Raw genomic sequence first — 23,477 nt, 5'->3', positions numbered from 1 at the left:
TTATCAGTTTTAAAAGTTTAATGTTCATTTATGGATCCACTTTGTTTTCTACAGTGACGTGGTGGGAGGTGGAGAGCGTGGGAAAGGAAGGAGGTAGAGGATAACTGTTTCTTTCACAAATAGCTCACACTTATACTCAGGTCTGACAGAGAATACCATTACCTAGTGCACATTTCATTAAAATTAAGGGGGGAAGCAGACATAGCTCAAGCGATTGGGCTCCTGCTACCATCTGGGAGGCCCAGCGTTCAATTCCCAGGTGGAGCACTGGCTCAGGCAGGAGTGCTGGCTTGTGTGGTGAGCTGGCCCGGGCAGAGCACTGGCCCACGCAGGAGTGCTGGCTCACGCAAGAGTGCTGGCCCACGTAACAAACTGGCCCAAGCACAGAGCTGGCACAGCAAGATGATGCAACAAAAAAAGACACAGAGGAGAGACAATAAGAGACGCAGCAGACCAGGGAGCTGAAGTGGCGCAAGAGATTGAATGCCTCTCTCCCACTCCAGAAGGTCCCAGGTTTGGTTTCCGGTGCCACCTAAAGAGAAGACAAGTAGACACAGAAGAACGCAGAGCAAATGGACACAGGGAGCAGACAATGGATTGGGGGTATAGAAAGAAAGAAATAAATCTTTTTTTAAAAAATTAAGGGGAAGCAGATGTGGCTCAAGCAGTTGGGCACCCACCTACCACATGGGAGGTCCCAGGCTCAATTCCCAGTGCCTCCTAAAGAAGACAAGCTGATGCGACTGGTGTGGTGAGCTGATGCAACCAGATGATGTAACGAGGAGATACAATAAGCAGGGAGTAGGGAAACGGACTTTGGCCCAGTGGTTAGGGCGTCCATCTACCATATGGGAGGTCCGCGGTTCAAACCCCGGGCCTCCTTGACCCGTGTGGAGCTGGCCATGCGCAGTGCTGATGCGCGCAAGGAGTGCCGTGCCACGCAAGGGTGTCCCCCGCGTGGGGGAGCCCCACGCGCAAGGAGTGCGCCCGTGAGGAAAGCCACCCAGCGTGAAAAGAAAGAGCAGCCTGCCCAGGAATGGCACCGCCCACACTTCCCGTGCCGCTGACGACAACAGAAGCGGACAAAGAAACAAGACGCAGCGAATAGACACCAAGAACAGACAACCAGGGGAGGGGGGGAAATTAAATAAATAAATAAATCTTTAAAAAAAAAAAAAATAACCAGGGAGTGGATGTGGCTCAAGCAATTGGGCACCTCCTTCCCACATGAAAGGTTCCAGGTTCAGTTCCCAGTGCCTCCAAAAAAAAAAAAAAGATGAGCAGACACAGAGAGCACACAATGAGCAGACACAACAAGTGCAAAATAGTGATAAAGGTGGAGATGAATACATTAAAAAGTCTTTAAAAAAATAAAATTAAGGACAGCAACAAGTTAGCCTTTTTCATTTGAAGCATTGCACCATTATTCTCCTTATAAATGATTTATCTTTAGATCCAAACAAACATAAAAGAGCTCGTGGATTTTTTTTTAAGATTTATTTATTTCATTTTATTTATTTATTTCTCTTCCCTTCCACCCCCAGTTGTCTGCTCTCTCTGTCCATTTGCTGTGTGTTCTTCTGTGTCTGCTTGCATTCTTGTCAGCAGCACTGGGAATCTGTGTCTCTTTTTGTTGCGTCATCTTGCTGCGTCAGCTCTCCATGTGTGTGGTGCCACCCTGGGCAGGCTGCACTTTTTTTTGCGCTGGGCAGCTCTCTTTATGGGGTGCACTCCTTGGGCATGGGGCTCCCCTACACGGGGGACACCCCTGTGTGGCACGGCACTCCTTGCAAACATCAGCACTGCGCATGGGCCAGCTCCACATGGGTCAGGAGGCCCTGGGTTTGAGCCCTGGACCTCCCATGTGGTAGGCGAATGCTCTATCCATTGAGCCAAATCCACTTCCCAGTAGATTTTTATTTAATAACTAAAAATAAAGAAAAACAAAGGATTTTTTCCCCCAAACATTTTGGCACTTTGGCTTCAAAGCATCAAGCCTTTCTTTGAAAAAGCTTTTATTTCGTGATGTGATATTGCCATCTGTAGCCTTTCCCCCAGTACTTCAGGAGCTGTGGAGTTGACATAATTAAATACCAGGAAGCCTCACCATTTGCACTGATTTTAAATGGGGTTTATGCTGACATTCGCCTCCACTTTATCTGGGAAGGAAGAATCTGTGAAGGAAGGAAAGGTACAGTATAAACCATTTGGGGAGGAACAGACAGCTTTCAGGAATTCATTTCCTGGTAAGAGAAATAATTGCAAATTGTCTTTAAACTTCATTAAAGCATGCCTCTTGCAGCCAGCTTCCAGGTGCAAACATGAAGGTGAAGGGGTGCTAGAACTCCAAGGCACTGGCAGAACCTGTAAAGCCCCATTTCTCTACCAAAACTCAGCCAGAAAACTCCGTTGAGAGAAATTATGTTTTCAGGACTGCCCACAGGATAAGCAGCCGATCTCTATGAAGCTTACCCTCGGCCCAAGCCAGATGAGCACAGAGCCAGCACTGGAAACACGCTGTGCGGTTCCCTTGTGGAAAGGCTCTTTTGCCAAGCCTCCCTTTGGCCCAGCCTCTGGCCCACATGACAACACAATAAGAAACGGTCCGAGCTGTACTGAAGCCGAGTCTGCTGTCGAGGACACTGTGTCCTCTCCTTGAGGACCTTTGGAAACATTTTCCAGGTCTTCATGCCAGACTATTCTTTTTTTAATAAACTTTTTTTTTAAAGGTGTTACCAGGATTTGAACCCGGGACCTCATGCATGGGAAGCAGGTACTCAACCACTTGAGCTACATCTGCTCTCCTTAATAAACTTTTGAAGAGGAAGTATAATGTAGACAAAGAAAAGTGCACAGTGCACAAGAATCCAACCCTATGAATTATCATGCCTTACAACCACCATCCGAAAACACAGAATGAGTTACGAGCACCCCTGGAGCCCCCTGCTGACCTTGTCCTGTCACTGCACTCCTCCAACCCCAGCAGCAGCCTCCCTTCTGATTTTTAACTTTTTATACATGAAATCAGACAGGATGTACTTTCTTGGCCTGGTTTCTTTCACTCATCTGTCTGTGAAATTCATCTGTGTTGTTATGAGCAACAACAGACTTAATTTTCATTATTGTATCGTCATCCATTGGCTTTGTTTGTGGTTATTATGAACATGCTGCCACTTGGGCACACGTGGCAAGCATTTCTGCGGGGTATACGCCTAGGAGTTGAACTGCGGGGTCGTAAGGGATGACTGTTCACTTATTTCTTCTTCTTTTTGATCAGCAGGAAAAAATGCAGCATTTGCTTTAGTTGAAAAAGGAAGAGACCAGCAATAAAAATACTTGAAGGCTAGCACTTCTGGGGAGACAGCAGACTAGAACAACACAGTACTCTTCTCTCCCAGAAAACTAGCTAGAGGACAGGCAGAAATGGCAGGAGTAAAAATCTTCTAGCGTTTAGGACACCAGGGGAATGCTGGACACTGCCCAAGGAGAGGCAAAGGAAAAGAATCACGACAGCAAAATTGTGAGTTAAAAGCCACTGCTGCAAATGCTGGCATCCTCCCCCACACAATGGACACTTTTGAATTCTCAGGACTTGGGGCTGGTGGCTACAAAGGAGTCCCCAGAGTTCCCCCTCCCCAGGAAAGGGGAGAGTGAGGGGCACAGCCTAAGGCTGACTCAGCTTTTGACCCACAGATTCAGTCTGCTGTGTCCCACGAGCTCTTCCGGGTTGAGCAGGCTGGGGGTGGGGTGTGCTGTGCCATTGTTTGTTTGTTTGTTTTTAAGACTTATTTTATTCTCCTCCCACCCCATTCCCCCCATTGTCTGCTCTCTGTGTCCATTCGCTGTGTGTTCTTCTGTGTCTGCTTGTATTCTCATTAGGCAGCTCCAGGAACCGATCCTGGGATCTTCTGGAATGGGAGAGAGGAGATTACGCTCTTGTGCCATATCAACTCCCTGTTTGCTACGTCTTCTTAGCGTCTCTCCTCTGTGTCTCTTGTTGTGTCATCCTCCCATGCCAGCTCTTGGCATTGGCTAGCACTCCTGTGCAGGGTGGCTCTCCCATGCAGTGTGGCTTTCCAATGTGGGCCAGCACTCCGTGTGGGCCTGTACTCCATGTGGACCAGCTTGCCCTCACCAGGAGGCCCTGGGCATCGAACCCTGGACCTCCCATATGGTAGACAGGAGCCCAGCTGGTTGAGCCACATCCATTTTCCCCATTATTTGTTTTGGGAGGTGGCAAGGGACTAAAGAGAAATGACCCTCTCCATCTCCCCCTCTGCTGACCAGGACTGGTTACTGAGGACACAGAGGGTAATAGAATTACCTCCTACCCAGGAAAAGAGAGGGGGCTGCCAGCTACCGTTAAAAATGCCTCTGAGAGAGTTTGAATTACGAGGCTCTTAACGTCTAGGCAGGATCCTCTGTCACTTTGATTCCAACCATGTTCAGGCAACACACTACTCCCAGGCATTCAACTCAGGTCTGCTGCAGATCACCATCTGCTGGCGGACCAAGGACATGCACTGTGAGTAAATTTAAATAAGTAAGAGAAGCTTTTTTCCGACTTTACACCCTCCCTCCCCCAGGCCCTAGAAAGTGGATCTGCCACCCACTACTGGGTACAGGGCCCAGATTTGAGCAATTAGCAGGGACAATTCTAAGACACAGAACAGGCTGAACCAAGAATCAAAGGATAGCACTAACACGCAGCCTCCCGCCACTAAATCCCTACAAAAGACGAGAAATTGAGCATCTGAGTAAACTCACCATCCTAATCAGCTGCCAGGACATCAGCAAAAAATTATGAGCCATACTAAGAAAATGGACAAAATGGCCCAAGAAAGGGAATATATCAACGTCCCAGAAGAGATACAGGATTTGAGATAATAATCAGTGAGATGCACACAAATTTCCAAAATCAAATTAATGAGTTTAAAGACAGAGTGGTAAAAGAGATAAAGGACATCAAGAAGACACTGAATGAGCACAAAGAAGATTTTGAAAACCTGAATAAAAAAGTATTAGAGGGAAGTGAATGTGGCTCAAGCACTGAGGGCCTGCTTCTCATGTGGGAGGTCCCAGGTCCAGTTCCCAGCGCCTCCTAGAAAAAAACAAAACCAAACAACAAGCAAAACAAGTAAAAAAAACAACTCAGGAGAGCTGAAGTGGCTCAATGATTAAACAACAGCTTCCCACATACAAGCTGAAATTGAAGAGAGAAAAGAACAAAGGAGAAGAAAGAATGGAAAAATTGAGCAGGGGCTCAAGGAGTTGGATATCATGAAACACAACAACATATGTGTCACGGGCGTTCCAGGAGGAGAGGAGAAGGGAAAAGGGACAGAGAGAGTAGTTGAGGAAATAATAGCTGAAAATTTCCCAACTCTCACAGAAGAAATGAACTTACATGTCTAAGAAGTGTACTGTACTGTAACCAGAATAAATCTGAACAGACCTACTCCAATACACATCCAACTTAGAATGTCAAACATCAAAGATAATGAGAAAATTCTGAGAGCAGTATGGGAGAAACAAATCATCACATACAAGGGACGTCCAGTAAGACTTAGTGCAGACTTCTCATCAGAGACCATGGAGGTGAGAAGACAGTAGTATGATATAATTAGGATACTGAAAGAGCAAAATCACCAGCTGAGAATTCTTTACCTAGCAAAACTGTCCTTCAAACATGAAGGTGAGTTTAAAACATTCACAAACAGGGAAATAGACTTGGCCCAATGGACAGGGTGTCCATCTACCACATGGAAGGTCCACAGTTCAAACCCTGGGCCTCCTTGACCCATGTGGAGCTGGCTCATGTGCAGTGCTGATGCGTGCAAGGAGTGCCATGCCACGCAGGGGTGTCCCCGCGTAGGGGAGCCCCACGAGCAAGGAGTACGCCCCGTAAGGAGAACTGCCCAGCGTGAAAGAAAGTGCAGTCTGTCCAAGAATGGTGCCACACACACGGAGAGCTGAAGATGATGCAATAAAAAGAAACACAGATTCTTGGTGCTGCTGCTAAGGATAGAAGCGGTCACAGAAGAATACACAGTGAATGGACACAGAGAGCAGACAATTGGGGGGAGGGGGAGAGAAATAAATAAAAAATAAATCTTAAAAAACAAACAAACAAAAAAAAAACACAAACAGAAACTAAGAGAGTTCATAAAAAGAATCCACCTTTGCAGGAAATATTAAATGAAGCCTTATAGCCTGAAAGAAAAAGGCTGGAGAGAGAGGCTTGGAGTAGAGTATAGAAGAAAGAATAACAGAAAGGGTAACCAAAAGAGTAAAAAGAAAGATGAAAATAAGATATGATATACGAAAACCAAGAATGCAATGGTGGAAATAAATAATGCTTTTACAGTAATTTCATTGAATGTGAATGGATTAAACTCTTCAATCAAAAGATACAGGCTGATGGAATAGATTTAAAATCATGAGCCATCCATATGCTGTTTTCAAGAGATTCACCTTAGACTGAGGGATATAAACTGACTGAAAGTAAAAGCCTGGAAAAAGATATTCCATGCAAATAGTAACAACAGCAACAAAAAAGAGCAGGGGTAGCTATACTAATATCAGATAAAACAGACTTTAAATGCAAAAAAGTTATAAGAGATTCAGAAGGTCATTATATATTAATAAAAGGCATAATCAGCCAGAAAGATATAACAGTCATAAATATCTATGCACCTAACCAGGGTGCTCCAAAATACATGAGGCAAACTCTGGCAAAACTTAAGGGAGAAACAGACATCTCTACAATAAAAGTTGGAGACTTCAACACACAACTCACATCATTAGATAGAACTAGACAGAAGATAAACAAGGAAACAGAGAACTTGAACAATATGATAAACGAGCTAGACCTACCAGACATATACAGAACTTTGCATCTAAATTCACTAGATTATACATTCTTCTCAAGTGCCCATGGATCTTTCTCTACATAGACCACATGTTAGGTCACAATGCAGGTCTCAGTAAATATAAAAAGACTGAAATTATACAAAGCACCTTCTCAGATCATAATGGAATGAAACTGGAAATCATTAATAGACAGGAAAGAGGTAAATTTGCAAATGTGTGGAGGCTAAATAACACATTCCTAAAAAATAATCAGTGGGTCGAAGAAGAAATTGCAAGTGAAATTAATAAATATATTGAAGAGGAATGAAAACAATAATACAATCTGTCAAAACTCATAGGATACAGTGAAGGCAGTGTTGAGAGGGAAATTTACAGTCCTAAATACCTTTATTAAAAAAGAAGAGGGAAGTGGATGTTGTGCAAGTGATAAGGCCTCCGCCTACCATATGGGAGGACCTGGCTTTGCTCCCTGGGACCTACTGGTGAAAAAGAAGAAGAGAAAGGGTGCCTGCACAGTGAGTCAGTGCTCACGCGGTGAGCCGGGTGCCCACGTGACTGCCTGTGTGGTGAGCCAGTGCCCACGAGTGCCTACGTGGTGAGCCAGTGCCCACGTGGTAAGCCAGTGCCCACACAAGTGAGTCATGCAGCAAGATGCTGATGTAACGAAAGAGAGACGAAGGGAAGAATCAAACTGAAGTGTAGCAGAGACCAGGAGCTGAGATGGCACAATTGAGAGGGAACCTCTCTCCACATCAGAGGTCCCCAGGATTGAATCCCTCTGAATCCTAGAGGAAAAAGATAAGAGGACAAAAAAAGAGAAATAGATACAGATGATCACACAGTGAATGGATACAGCAAAAGCAGGCAGGGAGGGGAAAAATAAATAAATCTTTAATAAAAAAGAAGAAAGAGGTAAAATCAAAGACCTAACTGAACAACTGGAGAAACTAGAAAAAGAACAGCAAACCACTCCCAAAGCAAGCAGAAAGAAAGAAATGACATTGAGAACAATGACAAAAAAATAAACAATAAAACCAAAATCTGCTTCTTTGAGAAGATGAATAAAATTGACAAACCTATAGCTAGACAAACAAAGAAAAGAAGATGATGCAAAAAAATACAATTAGAAGTGAAAGAGGGCAAGTTAAAACTGACCCCACAGAAATAAAAAGGATCATAAGAGGATATTATGAAAAACTGTATACCAACTAACTAGACAACCTAGATGAAATGGACAAATTCCTAGAAATGCACGAACAAGCTACACTGATGTTACAAGAAATATAAGATGTTCAAACCAATCACAGAGATTGAGTCCATCATCAAAATCTCCCAACAAAGAAATGTCCCGGACCAGATGGCTTCACAGGTGAGTTCTACTAAGCATTTCAAGAAGAATTAACACCAATCCTGTTTAAACTCTTCTAAAAATTTGAAGAGGAGGGAAAATTATCAAACACATTTTATGAAGCCAACATCACCCTAATACCAAAGCCAGATTAAAGATACTGCAAGAAAAGAAAATTAGAGACCAATCTCTCTAAATGAACATAGATGCAAAAATTCTACACAAAATACTTGCAACTAGAATTCAACAGCATATCAAAAGACTTACACATCACAACCAAGTGGGATTTATTCCTGGTATGCAAGGCTGGTTCAACATAAGAAAATCAGTCAACATAATAACACCACATTAACAAACTGAAGGAATGAAAACCACATGATCTACTCAATTGATGCAGAAAAGGCATTCAACAAACTCCAGCATCACTTCTCAATAAAACACTTCAAAAGATAGGAATAGAAGGAAAATTCCTCAATATGATAAAAGGCATGTATGAAAAACCCACAGCTAACATTGTACTCAAAAGGAAAAGGCTTAAGCTTTCACTCTAAGATTGGGAACAAGACAAGGATGCTCACTTTCACCACTGTTATTCAACTATGTACTAGAAATTCTACCAAGAGCAGTTAGAGAAGAAAAAAAAGTCATTCAAATAGAAAAAGAGGAAGTAAAACTCTATTTGTGGATGACATGATCCCATATTCAGACAATTCTGAAATGTCTACACAAAGCTACTTGAGCTAATAAATGAGCTCAGCAAAGTGGCAGGATACAAGATCAACACGCAAAAATTGGAAACGTTTCTGTACACTAGTACTGAACAATCTGCAGAGGAAATTAGGAGAAAAAAAAGACTCAAATACCTAGAAATCAATTAAATCATAAAAGTACAGGAGCTAAGGCAAAAATCTAGAAAACAATGCTAAAAGAAATCAATGAAGATTTAAACAAATGGAAATACATTCCATGTTCATGGACAGAAAGACTAAATATCATGAAGATGTTAATCCTACCCAAACTGATTTATAGATTCAATGCAATACCAATCAAAATTCCAATAGCCTACCTTATAGAAATAGAAAACGCAATTACCAAATTTATTTGCAAGGGAAAGTGCACTGGAATAGTCAAAAGCATCCCAAAAAAGAAGAGCTTTGTGGCAGGAATTTCACTGACTGACCTTGAAACATATTACAAAGCTACAGTGGTCAAAACAGCATCATACTGGGAAGTGGATGTGATAAGGCCTCCGCCTACCATACGGGAGGACCCGAGTTTGATCCCTGGGGCCTCCTGGTGAAAAAGAAGAGAAAGCTTGCCTGCGTGGCAAGTCAGTGCCCACACAGCAAGCCGAGTGCCCATGTGGGTAGCCGTGCAGCGAGCCAGTGCACGTGTGGTAAGTCAAATGCTCGTGCAAGTGCCTGTGTGGTGAGCCACTGCCCACACAAATGAGTCACGCAGCAAGATGATGATGCAAGAAAAGAGAGATGAAGGGGAGATTCAAGGAGAAGCACAGCAGAGACCAGGAACTGAGGTGGCACAGTTGACAGAGAACCTCTCTCCACATTGGAGATCCCCAGGATTGAATCCTGGTGAATCCTAGAGGAGAAAGACAAGAAGAAAAGACAAAAAGAGAAATAGATACAGAAGATCACACAGAAAATGGACACAGATATCAAAAACAGCAGGGTGAGGGAGGGGGAAGGGGAGGGCAAGAAAAAAACCCAGCAAAGTATCGGCATAAAGATAGACATATTGAACAGTGGAATAGAACTGAGAGTCCAGAAATAAACCCTCAACTCTATGACCAACTGTTTTTTGACAAATCTACCAAATACATGTTGACAGGATATCCAAAACCAAAAGAATGAAAAAGGACCCCTACCTCACTCCCTATACAAGAATCAATTAAAAATGGTGAAAGACCTAAGTATAAAAGCCAGGGCCATAAAACTACTAGAAGGAAATGCAGGGAAACATCTTCAAGATCTTGTGGTAGGTCATGATTTCTTGGACCTTACACTCAAAGCATATGTAACAAAAGAAAAAATAGATAAATGGGACCTCCCTAAAATTAAACACTTTTGCTTATCACAGGACTTTGTCAAAAGGGTGAAAAGGCAGCTGACTCAATGAGAGAAAATATTTGGAAATCACATGTGTGCTAAGGGTTTAATATCCATGATTATAAAGAGATGCTACAACTCAACAATAAAAAGACAAAAGACCCAATTAATAAATGGGCAAAAGACTTGACTAGACATTTGTCCAAAGAAGAAAGACAAATGGCAAAAAAAATAAACACAAAAAGAATATTTAGCATCACTAATGACTGGGAAATGTAAATCAAAACTACAATGAGATATCATTTCACATTTTTTTTTTTAAAGATTTATTTTTTATTTATTTAATTCCCCTCCCCTCCCCTGGTTGTCTGTTTTCTGTGTCTTTTTGCTGCGTCTTGTTTCTTTGTCCGCTTCTGTTGTCGTCAGCGGCACAGGAAGTGTGGGCGGCGCCATTCCTCAGCAGGCTGCTCCCTCCTTCGCGCTGGGCGGCTCTCCTTATGGGCGTACTCCTTGCGCGTGGGGCTCCCCTACGCGGGGGACACCCCTGCGTGGCAGGGCACTCCTTGCGTGCATCAGCACTGCGCATGGGCCAGCTCCACACGGGTCAAGGAGGCCCGGGGCTTGAACCGCGGACCTCCCATGTGGTAGACGGACGCCCTAACCACTGGGCCAAAGTCCGTTTCCCTCATTTCACATTTTTGAAATGTTAAACACTTATCAGAATGGCCACTATTAAAAAGACAGAGAGCTGCAAGTGTTGGAGAGGCTGTGGAGAGATAAGAACACTTATTCACTGTTGGTGGGAATGCAGAATGGTACAACCCCTGTGGAGACTATTTGGTAGTTCCTACAGAAGCTGAATATAGATTTGCAACATGACCCAACAATACAATTACTGGCTATATACCCAGCAGAACTGAGTCGGACAGTGACACAAACAGACACTTGCACACCTAAGTTCATAGCAGTGTTATTCATGATTTCGAAAAGTTGGAAACAACCCAGGTGTCCATCAACCAATGAATGGGTAAACAATGGTGCATTCACCAATGGAATATTATGCAGCTGTAAGAAGAAATGAAGTCATGAAGCATATGACAACATGGATGAAACTGGAGGACATTATGCTGAGTGAAGCAAGTCAGACACAAAAGGACAAATACTGTATCAGTGCACTATTATGAACTAAATATATTGTGTAAACCCATAGTATTACTACCTTGAATATAGGTCACCAGAAAATAGAATGAGTTAGAGAATGGAAGCTGAGGGTTCTTTGGAAATGAACAGAAAAGGTGAAAGCACAACATGTTTGTAACTAGCCATACTATCTGTGGGTACAAAAGTGGTTTAAAGGGAAAGTCTAAGGACATGTATGTTACTAAAAGCAAAGCTAAAAAATTTAACATGGAACTGTATAGCATACTAAAACTGTGTGTAAAATATGAGTATGGGTAAAATTGCACATATAAGGCTGTTTTTCTTTAAAGCTGAACAAATGCAAGTTAATACTACAAAATGTTAATATCAAACAAAAAAAACCATTATGCTAAGTGAATGAAACCAGACATAAAGTACTATGTACTGTATGATTCTATTTTTTTTTTTTTAAGATTTATTTATTTCTCTCCCCTTCCCCGCCCCCCCCCCCCCCCATTGTCTGTTCTCTGTGTCTATTCCACTGCATCTTCTTTGCTCGCTTCTGTTGTCAGTGGCACGGAATCTGTGTTTCTTGTTATGTCATCTTGTTGTGTCAGCTCTGTATGTGTGTGGCACCATCCCTGGGCAGGCTGCACTTTCTTTCGCGCTGGGCGGCTCTCCTTACGGGGTGCACTACTTGCACGTGGGGCTCCCCTATGTGGGGGACACCGCTGTATGTCATGGCACTTCTTGCACGCATCAGCACTGCGCATGGGCCAGCTCCACACGGGGTAAGGAGGCCCGGGGTTTGAACCGCGGACCTCCCATGTGGTAGATGGACGCCCTAACCACTGGGCCAAGTCCACTGCCTGATTCTATTTATATAAAATATAAATAAAAATCAATTTATAAACATGAAATTAGATTAGTGGCTATGTAGAGCTGGGAAGGAATGCTAAGGGATGTGGAGTTTTTCTTTTCAGCATAATGCAATTGTATTCAAGTTTTTCTGAGGTGATGTATGCACAACATTGTGATTATACTAAAAGCCATTGATCATACACTTTGGATAGTTCGTATGGTATGTAAATATATCTCAGTAGAACTGTTTAATAAATAAATAATTGTTGAAGAATAGCCAGACATGCATCTAGGTACAGCAGGGAAAAGAGAGACAGGCTGAGAGGTGAAGAATTTTCTTGTCTTTTATTTTGTTCATTATTATTGAAATAAAGAAAATGCTCTAATAATGATTGAAGTGATGAATGCACAACTATGTGATTGTACCAAATACCAGTAATTATATACTTTGGATGAATTTTATGCTTTACTAATATGTATCAATAAAATTGATTTGTTAAAAATCAAATAAACTCCATGGTAACCAGAAAGAAAATATCAGAACACAGAAAGGTTACCAGAGGTAGGGGGCAGGGCAATGGGGAGTTATTGCCAAATAAGAGTAGGGTTTCTGTTTGAGATGAAGGAAAAATGATAGTAATGGATGGTGATCAGGGTATTGTAACACAGTAGATGGGATTAATCCCACTGGTACTTATGTTTGAGAGGGCTTGGCGTGGAAATAGTTATATAGAATATAAACAGAAAATACATAGAATATAACTAGTATAAAGAAAAAGAAATTGAAGAATTAATGACAATAAAATGCAATATATGATTCTGGATGGGACCTAAGAATGGAGGAGAAAAGGCTCAAAAGGACATTATTATGACATAAGAAAAACATGGAATATTGACTTTAAGCTTTAGAGAGATGTTAAATTCTTAAACTTGATAACTCACTTAAGGTGGGTGCCTAAGTGAAAATCCTTGTTTATAGGAAATATACATGGAAATATTATGTGTTCAAGGAAGATTATATGTGCAGCCTGTTCTTAAGTGTTCAGAAGACAGAGATAGGAAGATAGAGAAACAAAGAAAGAGCGAGAGAAGTAAAATGCTAAAATTGGTGGATGTGGTATCTGGGGGTGTGGAGGTGGGCTGGAGTTTGTATTATTTTTGCAACTGTCTGGCAAGTTTAAAATTATTTCAGAATAAAATTTAAAAAAAAATATGTTTAACATTTCAAAAAAATAGCTGAAGGCAAAATCTGAAATTCCATAAATTTATAAAAGAGGACAATATGGTTGAAACTTGGTTAATTACTGAAGGTACCTCAAGGCTAAAGCCTTTTTGTAGTCCTTTCATCAGTCAAAAAATAACACTTTCACTGCTATTCAAGGAGATGAAAAGTTTACTCTCATGAGCTTCAGTCCAATCACAAGGTATTCATTACAATTGAGATATGGAATTGACCAAAACTGAAGTCTCCATAAACACATCAATGGAGCATCTTCCACTTTACACTCCCATCAGCAGTGTGTGCGTTCCAGTTGCTCCACATCTTCATCGACACTTGGCATTGTCAGTCTTTTCATTTTCAGCTGTTCTGATAGGTGTATAGTGATACTTGACTGTGGCCTGGATTAGCATTTCCCCTGACACTGGATATTCTCTTTTGCAAAGTGTTTTTCTTAGATTGCCTATCTTTTTCTAATTGATTTACAAGAATTCTTTAATTGTTTGAGGTGAGTCTTTTCTCAGATATATGTACTGCAAATACCTTCTAACCTGTGGCTTCCTTTTTACTCTCCAAATGATAGCTTTTTAGGAAGCTTTTTTTTCCCCCTCCTTTGGGAGGTACCAGGGAATGAACCCAGGACCTTGCACATGAGAAGCAGGCACCCAACCACGGAGCCACATCTGCTCCCCAGTGAGAGTTGGCTTTTCTGCTTTTTTAGGAGGTACCAGGAAATAAACCTAGGACCTCGTACATGAGAAGCATGAAGAAAACTCCTATTACCATCTCCCAAAAAGAGTATTCTGTGAAACACAATTTGGTCACATTTCCCTCTTGCTACTAAAGTAAGTGCCAAATTTGTGCATAGGGCCTTATCTCATGCATTTTGCATATTAACTTTAATCTTATTATTTCTGGCTCTTATTTTCCCTGTACTCCTATTTCTGGATTTACTCTTTTTATCATAATGTACCATGCATTTCTGTAAGATATCTCAAATCCTGCTCCTCGAAAAAGGGCAGAGAGAAAGTCAATCATGTGCTCGTGTGAAACCCTGTGAATTAGCTCACTCACAAGTTTCTACTTGTATCAGTTTTTGTTGGGTTCACAAAGTTGAAAACATACAAATGTAAACAGAATTATTCATTTCATTTCTGACTTCACTCTGGTAACCAAAAGACTAGGGAGAAGATAAAAAGATGGAGCAACGACATGTTCTTTGGAATAAAAAAAATTAATACAATATTAGCTACAGACTTCTATGAGAATTGGCTTTATTGAGGTGGAACAATTAATGACAGCCATAAAATTACATAATTAAATATGTTACTGTTACAAGTTAAAATTGATTCTTTTTCCTATATACTTCTATTTAAATGAAAAAACAAAAACAAAACCAACTGGCCACTTTCAAATCAAATTGAAATAGGTTGTTCAGGAACAATATAAAAAGAAAGTGTAGACTGGAACGTATTACATTTGGCCGAAGGAAAGATTCATCGTGGCTCCTAAAGCAGGGTAACAGTGCTTACGATTTTGAGAATTCACCGAAACTTCTTCCTCACACTGGTTTCTTTATGATGCATTTTCTTGAGTTCTACCCACGACTGCCACAGTAACAGCCCTGGGACCAAAACCCACACACCATTAAAAAATCCCATGTAGATCCAGAGGTAGACCCAGCTGCTGGTGTCGAGGCTGGGGCTGCCGACAATCCACTGGGGCAAGAAGGTCATCCAGCCGCCGTACAACTCGCACACGCACAGGGTGACCTGGAGGAAATGCCTGTCGGGCACAGAGAGGCAAACAGCGGTGAACCTGCCGCCGGGCGCACGCTGGCACGCTGGGCCGCACGCCGCCCCTTGAAGGCCCGCGTCACGGAAACCCCTTGCAGGTGGCCCTCAGGCTCCACTGAGCGAAGTGACAGGACCGCGGGCTAGGAGGAGCAATGCTGCCCTTTCCAGAGTCTTCTGAGAGTTAGATAAGGGCTCTCGGGTCTCCTGCCTTTTTCTTAGATTTCATGAGGTCTCACCTGACCTAGCAAAGAGAGACTTGGAGGGGCATCTCGCTCTCGGCCAGTCCCTTCCTCAGAGAGTACTGGGGAGATTAAATGAGATATGGAGGTAAAGGGCTGAGCACGGCGCCTGGTAAGCAGTAGGTATTCAGTGATGTTAAAAGTGTACGTGTTTAAAATCACAAACAAATGAGTGCACCCAGCAGGCCTGCAACCAATGCCATGCATGGCACCTCAAATACATCGAGGCACCAAGGAGAAATTCAGCTTTTACAGCCATGCCTCCGTGTAAAACGAGGGAGGGAAAAGTGGACTAAACGACCTTCGAGGCCTCTTGCAAATCTGAGATTCTACAATGCGGCTTTACATAGAGTTCTTCAACAAAGCTGAAAGCAGGTTTGTGTCTACATGGCATTGTTTCCGGGAATCGGCCCTGGGATGACAACCTTTTTCTGACTTGGTCTAGAAAAAGGGGAGGAAGGAAAAGGGAGAGAGGAGAGTTTAGAGTCTCTGGGTGTGGCAGATTGGGTGGTTCACCTGGCCTCCTTCTCCTCGCCCCCCTACCCTGCACACCCTGCTCTGGAAGGACTTCTCATTGCTCTCGCTGCCCAATTCAGAACTACACCAGGGAATTGACCTTTGGTGAAGTAGGACAGTGAAGTAGGGGGGAAGAAAAAGGATGAAAATACTGCCCTTTTATTTTTCAAAATATTGGTGGTAAATCATCCAACATTTATGAGAATCTCATAACTTTGACTTTGAACAAAGCAAAATTATCCTGCTGGCCACGTGGCCCTTCTCCAAGGTTGAACAGCTTTCTTTTCTACTCTGATTTTCATGCAACAAATAAGTATGGTCACAACTGCACCAAAGGCCACTTCGGCCTCAGGACAGGTGACGTTTCTCCCCTTTTCTGGCGGACATGTAAGAAACAAAGATTAGTTTAGTTTTCACAAAAAGGAATGTAACCTGCCTCAGTCTCCCACTCCCGGGTTAAACAGCAACAAAGGAAACCAGCTTAAGCCAGTCCTATAGGGAGTAAAAAAAAAAAAAAAGGAAGATGCCCCAGAAAGAGCTAAGCCAATACCAATTCACCACCACATTCCATTCCTTATTTGGCAGAGGGGAGCAGGTGAAAACAAAAATGGCTGGAATGTGATGAGGGAAGCAGTTCATCACAAACTTTTGCCGGGAAAGTTAGATCTTCTCGGATAGGCTGTAACTTCTGAAGTATCCAATCTACGGAGAAACAGAGGAAGGCTTGCGTGCTAGGCTTAGGGGTATAATTTGTGCCATTTTTCTTTGTTCGGGGCGCCAGCCACGTTTCCTGGTTGTGCGCCCCTTCTTGCAAGATTGAAAATAAATTCTTTTCTTCTCCATAATCGGGTGAGCCTTACTTTCTTCCAGAAGAAGAAGATTTATTTCTAACAGACAGGAGCAGGGCACTTACCGATAATATTTCTCTTTGACTATGGCGTAAATGAGGAGCAGCGCCAGGGACCCAGCCAGGACAACCGTCAGAATTTCCACAGACACAATCGTCGGGTCGGAATGAAGCCACCTGGCATCGGCTTTGCCGTACTCCTTCCCTTAAAAAAAACACCCTATTACTCATCTGGCGGCTATTCCTCTGACAGTCAGTGCAAATGACCCTTTCCCTCACGGAGGAGATAAAAAGATCAGCCGCCGCTGTCTCACAGGCTTCCTACGGCCTTGCGGGAAGGCGAGGGAGGGCCGGGGGCGAAGGCGACTTTCCACCTGACGCGAGTTTGTTTTAGTGTGCCGAGGGCTGCCAGTACAAGACGCCGGAAATGGGTGGGCTTTATAATGGGAATTCACTAGCGTGAAAGCTTACAGTTCGGAGGCTCTGACAAGGCCCCGATCAAGGCCTCGCCAGAGACGCCGTCGCACCCCAGACCGCGGCCCGGCAAGATGGCGGCGGCGGCCCGGCAAGATGGCGGCGGCGGCCCGGCAAGATGGCGGCGGCGGCCCGGCAAGATGGCGGCGGCGGCCCGGCAAGATGGCGGCGGCGGCCCGGCAAGATGGCGGCGGCGGCCCGGCAAGATGGCGGCCGCGGCTTCTCTTCAGGCCCGCGTTCTCCCCCGCTCAGCCGCGGGTGCTCAGGCACGTGGCTCCCTTCTCCCCTCCTGGCTGCCCGGCCGACCCCAGCCTCCAGCCTCTCCCTCAGCCTCTGGGGGTTTCTCTCTCTCTGCAGCTGCAGGTGATCCTGGAGTCCCCTGTCACGTGGCAGAGTAAAATGGCAACTCCCCCTCTCTCTCTGAGTGTCTGTTTCCAGCCCTCAGTTTATATAGAACTCCAGTAAAAGGATCAGGACCCATCCCGGGTCCCACAGTCTAGTCAAAGGTCCTTAACTGAAGGGACCTAATCAAAAGTGCTCCCATCAGGAGCCGGCATAGCTCAGTGGCCGAGCATTGGCTTTTCACACACGAGGTCCAGGATTCAATCCCCAGTCCTGGCACCTCAAAAAAAAAAAGTGACCTAATTAAAAGGCCCCTTAACTGAATCTAATCCAAGGGCCCCACATACAATAGGCTTACACGCACAGGAATGGGCTAGCTTAAGAACATAATATTCTGGGGTCCACAAAAGACTCAAACCATCACAGAAGTCATCGTATCTATAGCATGTTCTATTTGTAAAATAACTTAAAAGTTTCCAAAGTGCTTTCACATATGCCTCCTCCTTACTCGTTCCCTTTTCATGATAACTAGTGGGATTCTAAATTCATCATGGTCAGACTTTGCAAAGACAGTTTTCAATAATTATCTTGGTAAATGCATTATAATTTCCTTATTGCAAAATACCAGCATAAACCTATAAGGATGGTTTTGATGTGGAAAACTTTTTATTAAGGAAATATCAATTTTTAAAATGCGAGTTTACTAATAATTGAAGAGAAACTGAGTGCTGAGGTGGCCGTGGGAAGGGGAGGGGTGGTCTAGCCTGGACTACAGAATGATTCCAAATGGGCACAGCCCTGCTGCAGCCTGCGCTGGGACTGAGGGCTCAGTCCCAAGAGCCACCACACGCAGCCTCAGCTGTGCTGACGGACGAGCAGCTGAGAGCAGAATGGCTTCTTCTAGAAAAGTCCATGGCACTGCCAAGGCCATCTTCTTCCTTAATTACTTCCTTTTAATGTATAAAAGTAACACAAGCCGATCAGAACACCTCGAATGATGACAGTGAGAAACGACAGTCCTACCTCTTCTCTCTTTAGAGACCGCTCTCACCGTAGGTAGGAAGGGCGCACAGGGTCAAAATCTGCCCAACGTTATCTGCCTGGTCCACGCAGCCCAGAGCTCCAGGCTCAAACGGCCAGAGGACGCATCCCTTGGGGGGAGCGACAGAGAAGGCGTCTAATGGAAAGGCTGCCCCGAGGGGAGGGCCTGCCAGTCAACAGGGGAAGCTGCTTAACGAGAGCACGCACAAGACCCTCTCGGGAGATTCTGGGGGGGCCAAAGTAACCAGCGCGCCCTGCTCAGCCATCCAGCCTGCCTGCGGTTCTGACGGGAAGACAGTATGATTTTGAAAAGAAACGTCCCGCGTGAGTTTCCACACACACAACACGCAAAACGTACCCGCCACGGCATCAGCTCGCCGAGAAAATGTCGCTCAAGAAAAAGGTCAGGGATTTGGGATTAAAGATCAGGGGGTGTTGGACTCCACAGATCTTCTTTGCGCTGTGTCAGGCCTGGAAAGTGCAGCACCACTAGGTCACGGTCAGACTGCAAGCGGCTCACAGTCCTGGGGGTCGAAACCATCAGACACGTGTCGCGTGGTGCTAACAGGGGACCACTCCCACATCAGAGCCGGGGCACCAGGGAGGACTTCCTGGAGGAGGTGACTCCTCAACTGGGCCCGGAAGGAGAAGGGCATTTCCAGGAGGGGCACGGGGGCAGGCCTGGAGCTGAGAGAGGCCAGCATGTCTGAAATGACAGGTAACTCTGCAAAACCAGAGAAGACAGTGAGGAGGTGGGGGGCGGGGGAGGAAAAGCAGGTATTTAAGGCCAAGAAGGAAGCAGGGGACGGCCTCTAAGCCAGGCCCTGGTACCCTCAAGCCGCTGCAATCCCCTCTGGGTCTGCTATTAACTCTGACCACCTCTTTGCATGTCAAGCACCTGAGCAGCTGGACTGCAGGCCGGCAGGTGCACGGAGAAGCCTGACCTGGGAGGCTTGCCGCCTACTGGACAGCTGGGGTCCCCTGTGCCTTAGCCAGCGAGCCGAGAGGGGGGCGCGACCCAAGGCCACTGGGACCCGGCCTGCTGGCTCCAAGCCCTCCTGGAGAACCAAAGGCAGCCCCCAGACCAACCCGCGGATCCCAGTCCGCATTTTAAGGAGGCCCGGGGCAGTTTTCTGCACTTTTAAGCCTGAGGCACTACTTTATGTGACCTATTTTGCTTTCAATTAAAAAAAAAAATTGCAACAGTTGTAGGGCTACCAAAAACTCCTACAGAAAGCCCCCTTCACCGCCCCGCCCCAGCGCCCCCCGCAGTCCCGTCGGCATGGGCTCGGCACCCTTCTTGCCGGAGGAGCCCGTGTAGGTCACGACGTTCCCAACCACCCACAGCCCGCCTGACAGCCAACGCCTGTAGCGAGCCCCCCCCTCACTCTTGGCAACCAGGGGCACCTTCACCAACGCGCTTGCCCTTCTCTGAGGTGAGACACGGAAACGGGAACGTGACTTAGGAAGGGGCCCGGCCGGGCCTGGACCTGGGCTGCTCCCTGCCGTGACGCCGGCGGGGCCAGGGCGGGACGGGGAGGCTGGCGGCGAGGGGGGGCTCGGGCCGGGGTCCTCGGCCGCCGGGGCTTCCCCAGCAGCCCTCAGCTACTCACCCAGAGACCCACGGAGCTCCAGGGACTGAAGTAACCGGGCCCCCGCGCCCACACTCCCACAGGTCCCTGCCGGGCCAGGAGGCCGCAGGGGCAACATGTCTTAATTTTTTTTTTTTTTTTAAGATTTATTTTACTTATTTCTCTCCCTTCACCCGCCCCTCCCTCCAGTTGTCTGCTCTCTGTGTCCATTCGCTGTGTGTTCTTCTGTGTCCGCTTGCATTCTCCATGGCACTGGGAATCTGTGTTTCTTTTTGTTGTGTCATCTTGCTGTGTCAGCTCTCCGTGTGGGCGGCGCCACTCCTGGGCGGGCTGTGCTTTTCTCGCATGGGGCAGCTCAATGAGGGGCGCATCCTTTGCGCGTGGGGCTCCCCTACGCGGGGGACACCCCTGCGTGGCACGGCACTCCTTGCACGCATCAGCACTGTGCATGGGCCAGCTCCACATGGGTCAAGGAGGCCCGGGGCTTGAACCCTGGACCCCCCATGCGGTAGGCGGCCGCTCTATCAGTCGAGCCACATCTGCTTCCCCGACACATGTCTTTTTGAAGCCCTAACTGTCGCTGACTCCACTCCCTTGCAGGTTTTTCCTAACACCAGGAGTGACCAGGAGTCCACGTCCCCAGACATCCTGGCTGGAGAGGGTCCGATTTCACATTTATAAATGCCTCTGGACCCTGCTGCTGGGCTCATTTATTGACACAGGACGTGGTAGGATACAAACTGGTCGACTGTTGACTGATTTATAGAGACCATGAAGGACATGGGGAAATTTTGTAGGCTCGTTAGTATCTTTGTAAAGCAGGAAGATTTTTGGAAATGATCTACAGGACTATAGATATACAAATAAAGTTGATATTAAAAGCATGAAAAACACAGTTTAAATGCTGCAAGTTCTTCAATTTTCACTTACTGCAAGCATACACATTTATATATATAATAGCTTCATCGAGATATAATTCATAGACCATAAAATTCACCCACTTAAAGCGTACTGTTCGAAGGATTTATTAGTAGATTCATGGAGTTGAACCCCCACAATCTCATTTAGAACATTTTCATCACCCCCAAAGAAACCCTTGCCCGTTAGTAGTCATTCCCCTCTGCCTGTGATCACCCCAGCCCCAGGCACCCACTCATCTACTTTCCATCCCTAAAGATTTGTCTGTTCTGGACATTTCATATAATGGAACCCTGAAATCTGTGGCATAGACACATCTTGACAGACTTCCATGCTTGCAATTCATCTCAAGCATTGCAAATGGCAAAGGGTTTTAATTACTTACACAGTGATGCAATCAAGCCATTGGAATCTGCTATGTTTCCTACTAAAGACAAGTAGACGAAAGAGCCTTCCTAGAAAGAAGAAAACAGACACATGCTCTCATCAGCATCGCCATCACAGGATGGCAGAGCAGGGACAGTGCATCCCAGGGCACCTCCCCTGGTGCCCTCCCCTGCTGGAGCTACACCGCCACAACCCCACCGGCTGTGACCCCAAAGGCTGGAAGGATTCCTGTACCTTGGAAATAGATATGCCCAAAGAAAATGATTGTATGATAAACACTTTTTCTCTGACTGGCATTGTAAAAGTAGAGGTATGTTCTTGTGGGAAAAAAAAATAAGTTAAAAATTTTGAACATGAAAGGAGCTTATTAAATGGACCGAGCAATGGAGTAGCCAAAGGATCTCATCTCTTGGAGAAGTACCTCATAGCAGTTCATTCTGTCTCACCTCAAAAAAATCCAAGATCTATCTTAACAAAAATGATATTCAAATATCTATACCAGGGAAGTGGATGTGGTTCAAGCAGTTGGGCATCTGCCTACCACATGGGAGGTCCCAGGTGCAGCTCCTGGTGCCTCCGAAAGAAGAAGAACAAGACAGTGAGCTGATACAAGATGACATAATGAGATGATGCCACAAGATAATGCAATGAGGAGACACAATGAGAAAACACAACAAGCAAGGAGTGAAGGTGGCTCAAGCGATAAGCAGACACAGAGCAGACAGCAAGCATATACAATGGGGGGGGGGAATAAATAAAATAAATCTTAAAAATATATATCTATACCACAGTTGAATTTTTTTTTTCCTCGTACATAAGGGCAAACTGAAGAAAATTAAAAATGCTTACAGGCTACATTTTCAAAATTATCCGAAATAACACCTAAACATTCTTTCAGTATTCCTCATCATGAGAGTTTCTCTCCTTGCCTAAAACTAGCATTCATTATGATATTGGATTGGTGTGTTGCTCCTTTGAACAAATATTGTTGCTGGTCAATATAACTTTTTTTCTCATTTCTTCTTACCAAACTAATCATGTATATGACATGAAAATTGTGTCCCCACCTCACCTCCAGTACCACTTCCAAGAGGTTACCACTTTCAACCACTTCTGTCTTTATTTCTAATGATTACCTTCAGAACACATAAATAAACCGAGACTACTATTCCTTTAGACGTTATCTATTAACTGCTCCTTCTGAAAATGATTTAATTCATACTACTGCCCTCCCGTTCTTATTCTCTTTAATTCTTCTATTCATTACTCAAATTTGTTACTTAAGTAATAAACTTAAAACCTCAATTTATTCACTCATCAGTACTAGAGTTTCTGTCTTCTCACCATAAATGATGAGTTCAAAAGTTTTCCACTGCCCCCCACCCCCCACTGCCAACTGTCCACTTTGTCAGACATTGTTGAGAAGGATTACACTTCCGTTCTTCTGTAAACTTGTCTTCCCTGCTTTATGTACAATTTCATGCTGAAAGCTGAAAAAACTAATAAGCAGCACTTACAATACAATGATGAGGTAACTATCGTTCACTGCAATGGGCGACGGTTTCTCTCTCTACAGACCCACGGTTTCAACTCCTCCGTTACTAGTATGTGGGAACATCTTTTCCCACACTCATGAATTTCTCAAAATCATGCTACATTTCAAATTTGGGTCATGACTTTATATTTTTATTTATCCTTCAGTCTGTAATTACCCTTCTTTTTTTCTGATGAAAGAAGAAATTTTTCTTCCCATCTCATGAATATCTTCCAGTTTCTTATCCATGCTCATGTCTGCTACATACTGGTTTCAACTTATTT

General features: G+C 44.6%; 1 protein-coding gene and 1 long non-coding RNA gene across 4 annotated transcripts in view; both read right to left on the bottom strand.

Annotated features, from left to right (window-relative positions):
- On the bottom strand, positions 1-797 carry LOC131273480 (uncharacterized). The gene is made up of 2 exons (XR_009180750.2): positions 681-797; positions 1-532 (listed from the first exon to the last, which is right to left on the bottom strand). It is a non-coding gene; the product is annotated as an uncharacterized lncRNA (long non-coding RNA).
- A 685-nt stretch (positions 798-1,482) lies between these two features.
- The window catches only part of EBPL (EBP like), a 41,342-nt gene continuing 19,347 nt past the window's right edge, over positions 1,483-23,477 (bottom strand). The window contains exons 2-4 of one of the 3 annotated variants that reach the window (XM_004472201.5): positions 21,658-21,727; positions 16,972-17,110; positions 1,483-2,174 (exon numbers count right to left, since the gene is read on the bottom strand). In XM_004472201.5, the coding sequence (XP_004472258.1) occupies positions 2,156-2,174; positions 16,972-17,110; positions 21,658-21,727 (228 nt within the window). In that variant the 3' untranslated portion in view covers positions 1,483-2,155. Of the gene's footprint in view, positions 2,175-14,764; positions 15,293-16,971; positions 17,111-21,657; positions 21,728-23,477 lie in introns of those variants that run through there. The other 2 variants (XM_004472200.5, XM_071208332.1) reach the window with 2 other exon arrangements.

The sequence above is a fragment of the Dasypus novemcinctus genome, chromosome 15 (genome assembly GCF_030445035.2).
Source record: "Dasypus novemcinctus isolate mDasNov1 chromosome 15, mDasNov1.1.hap2, whole genome shotgun sequence".
Classification (NCBI taxonomy): domain Eukaryota; kingdom Metazoa; phylum Chordata; class Mammalia; order Cingulata; family Dasypodidae; genus Dasypus; species Dasypus novemcinctus.
The sequence above is the reverse complement of the archived record's forward strand: the minus strand, read 5'-3'. Positions and strand labels throughout refer to the sequence as shown.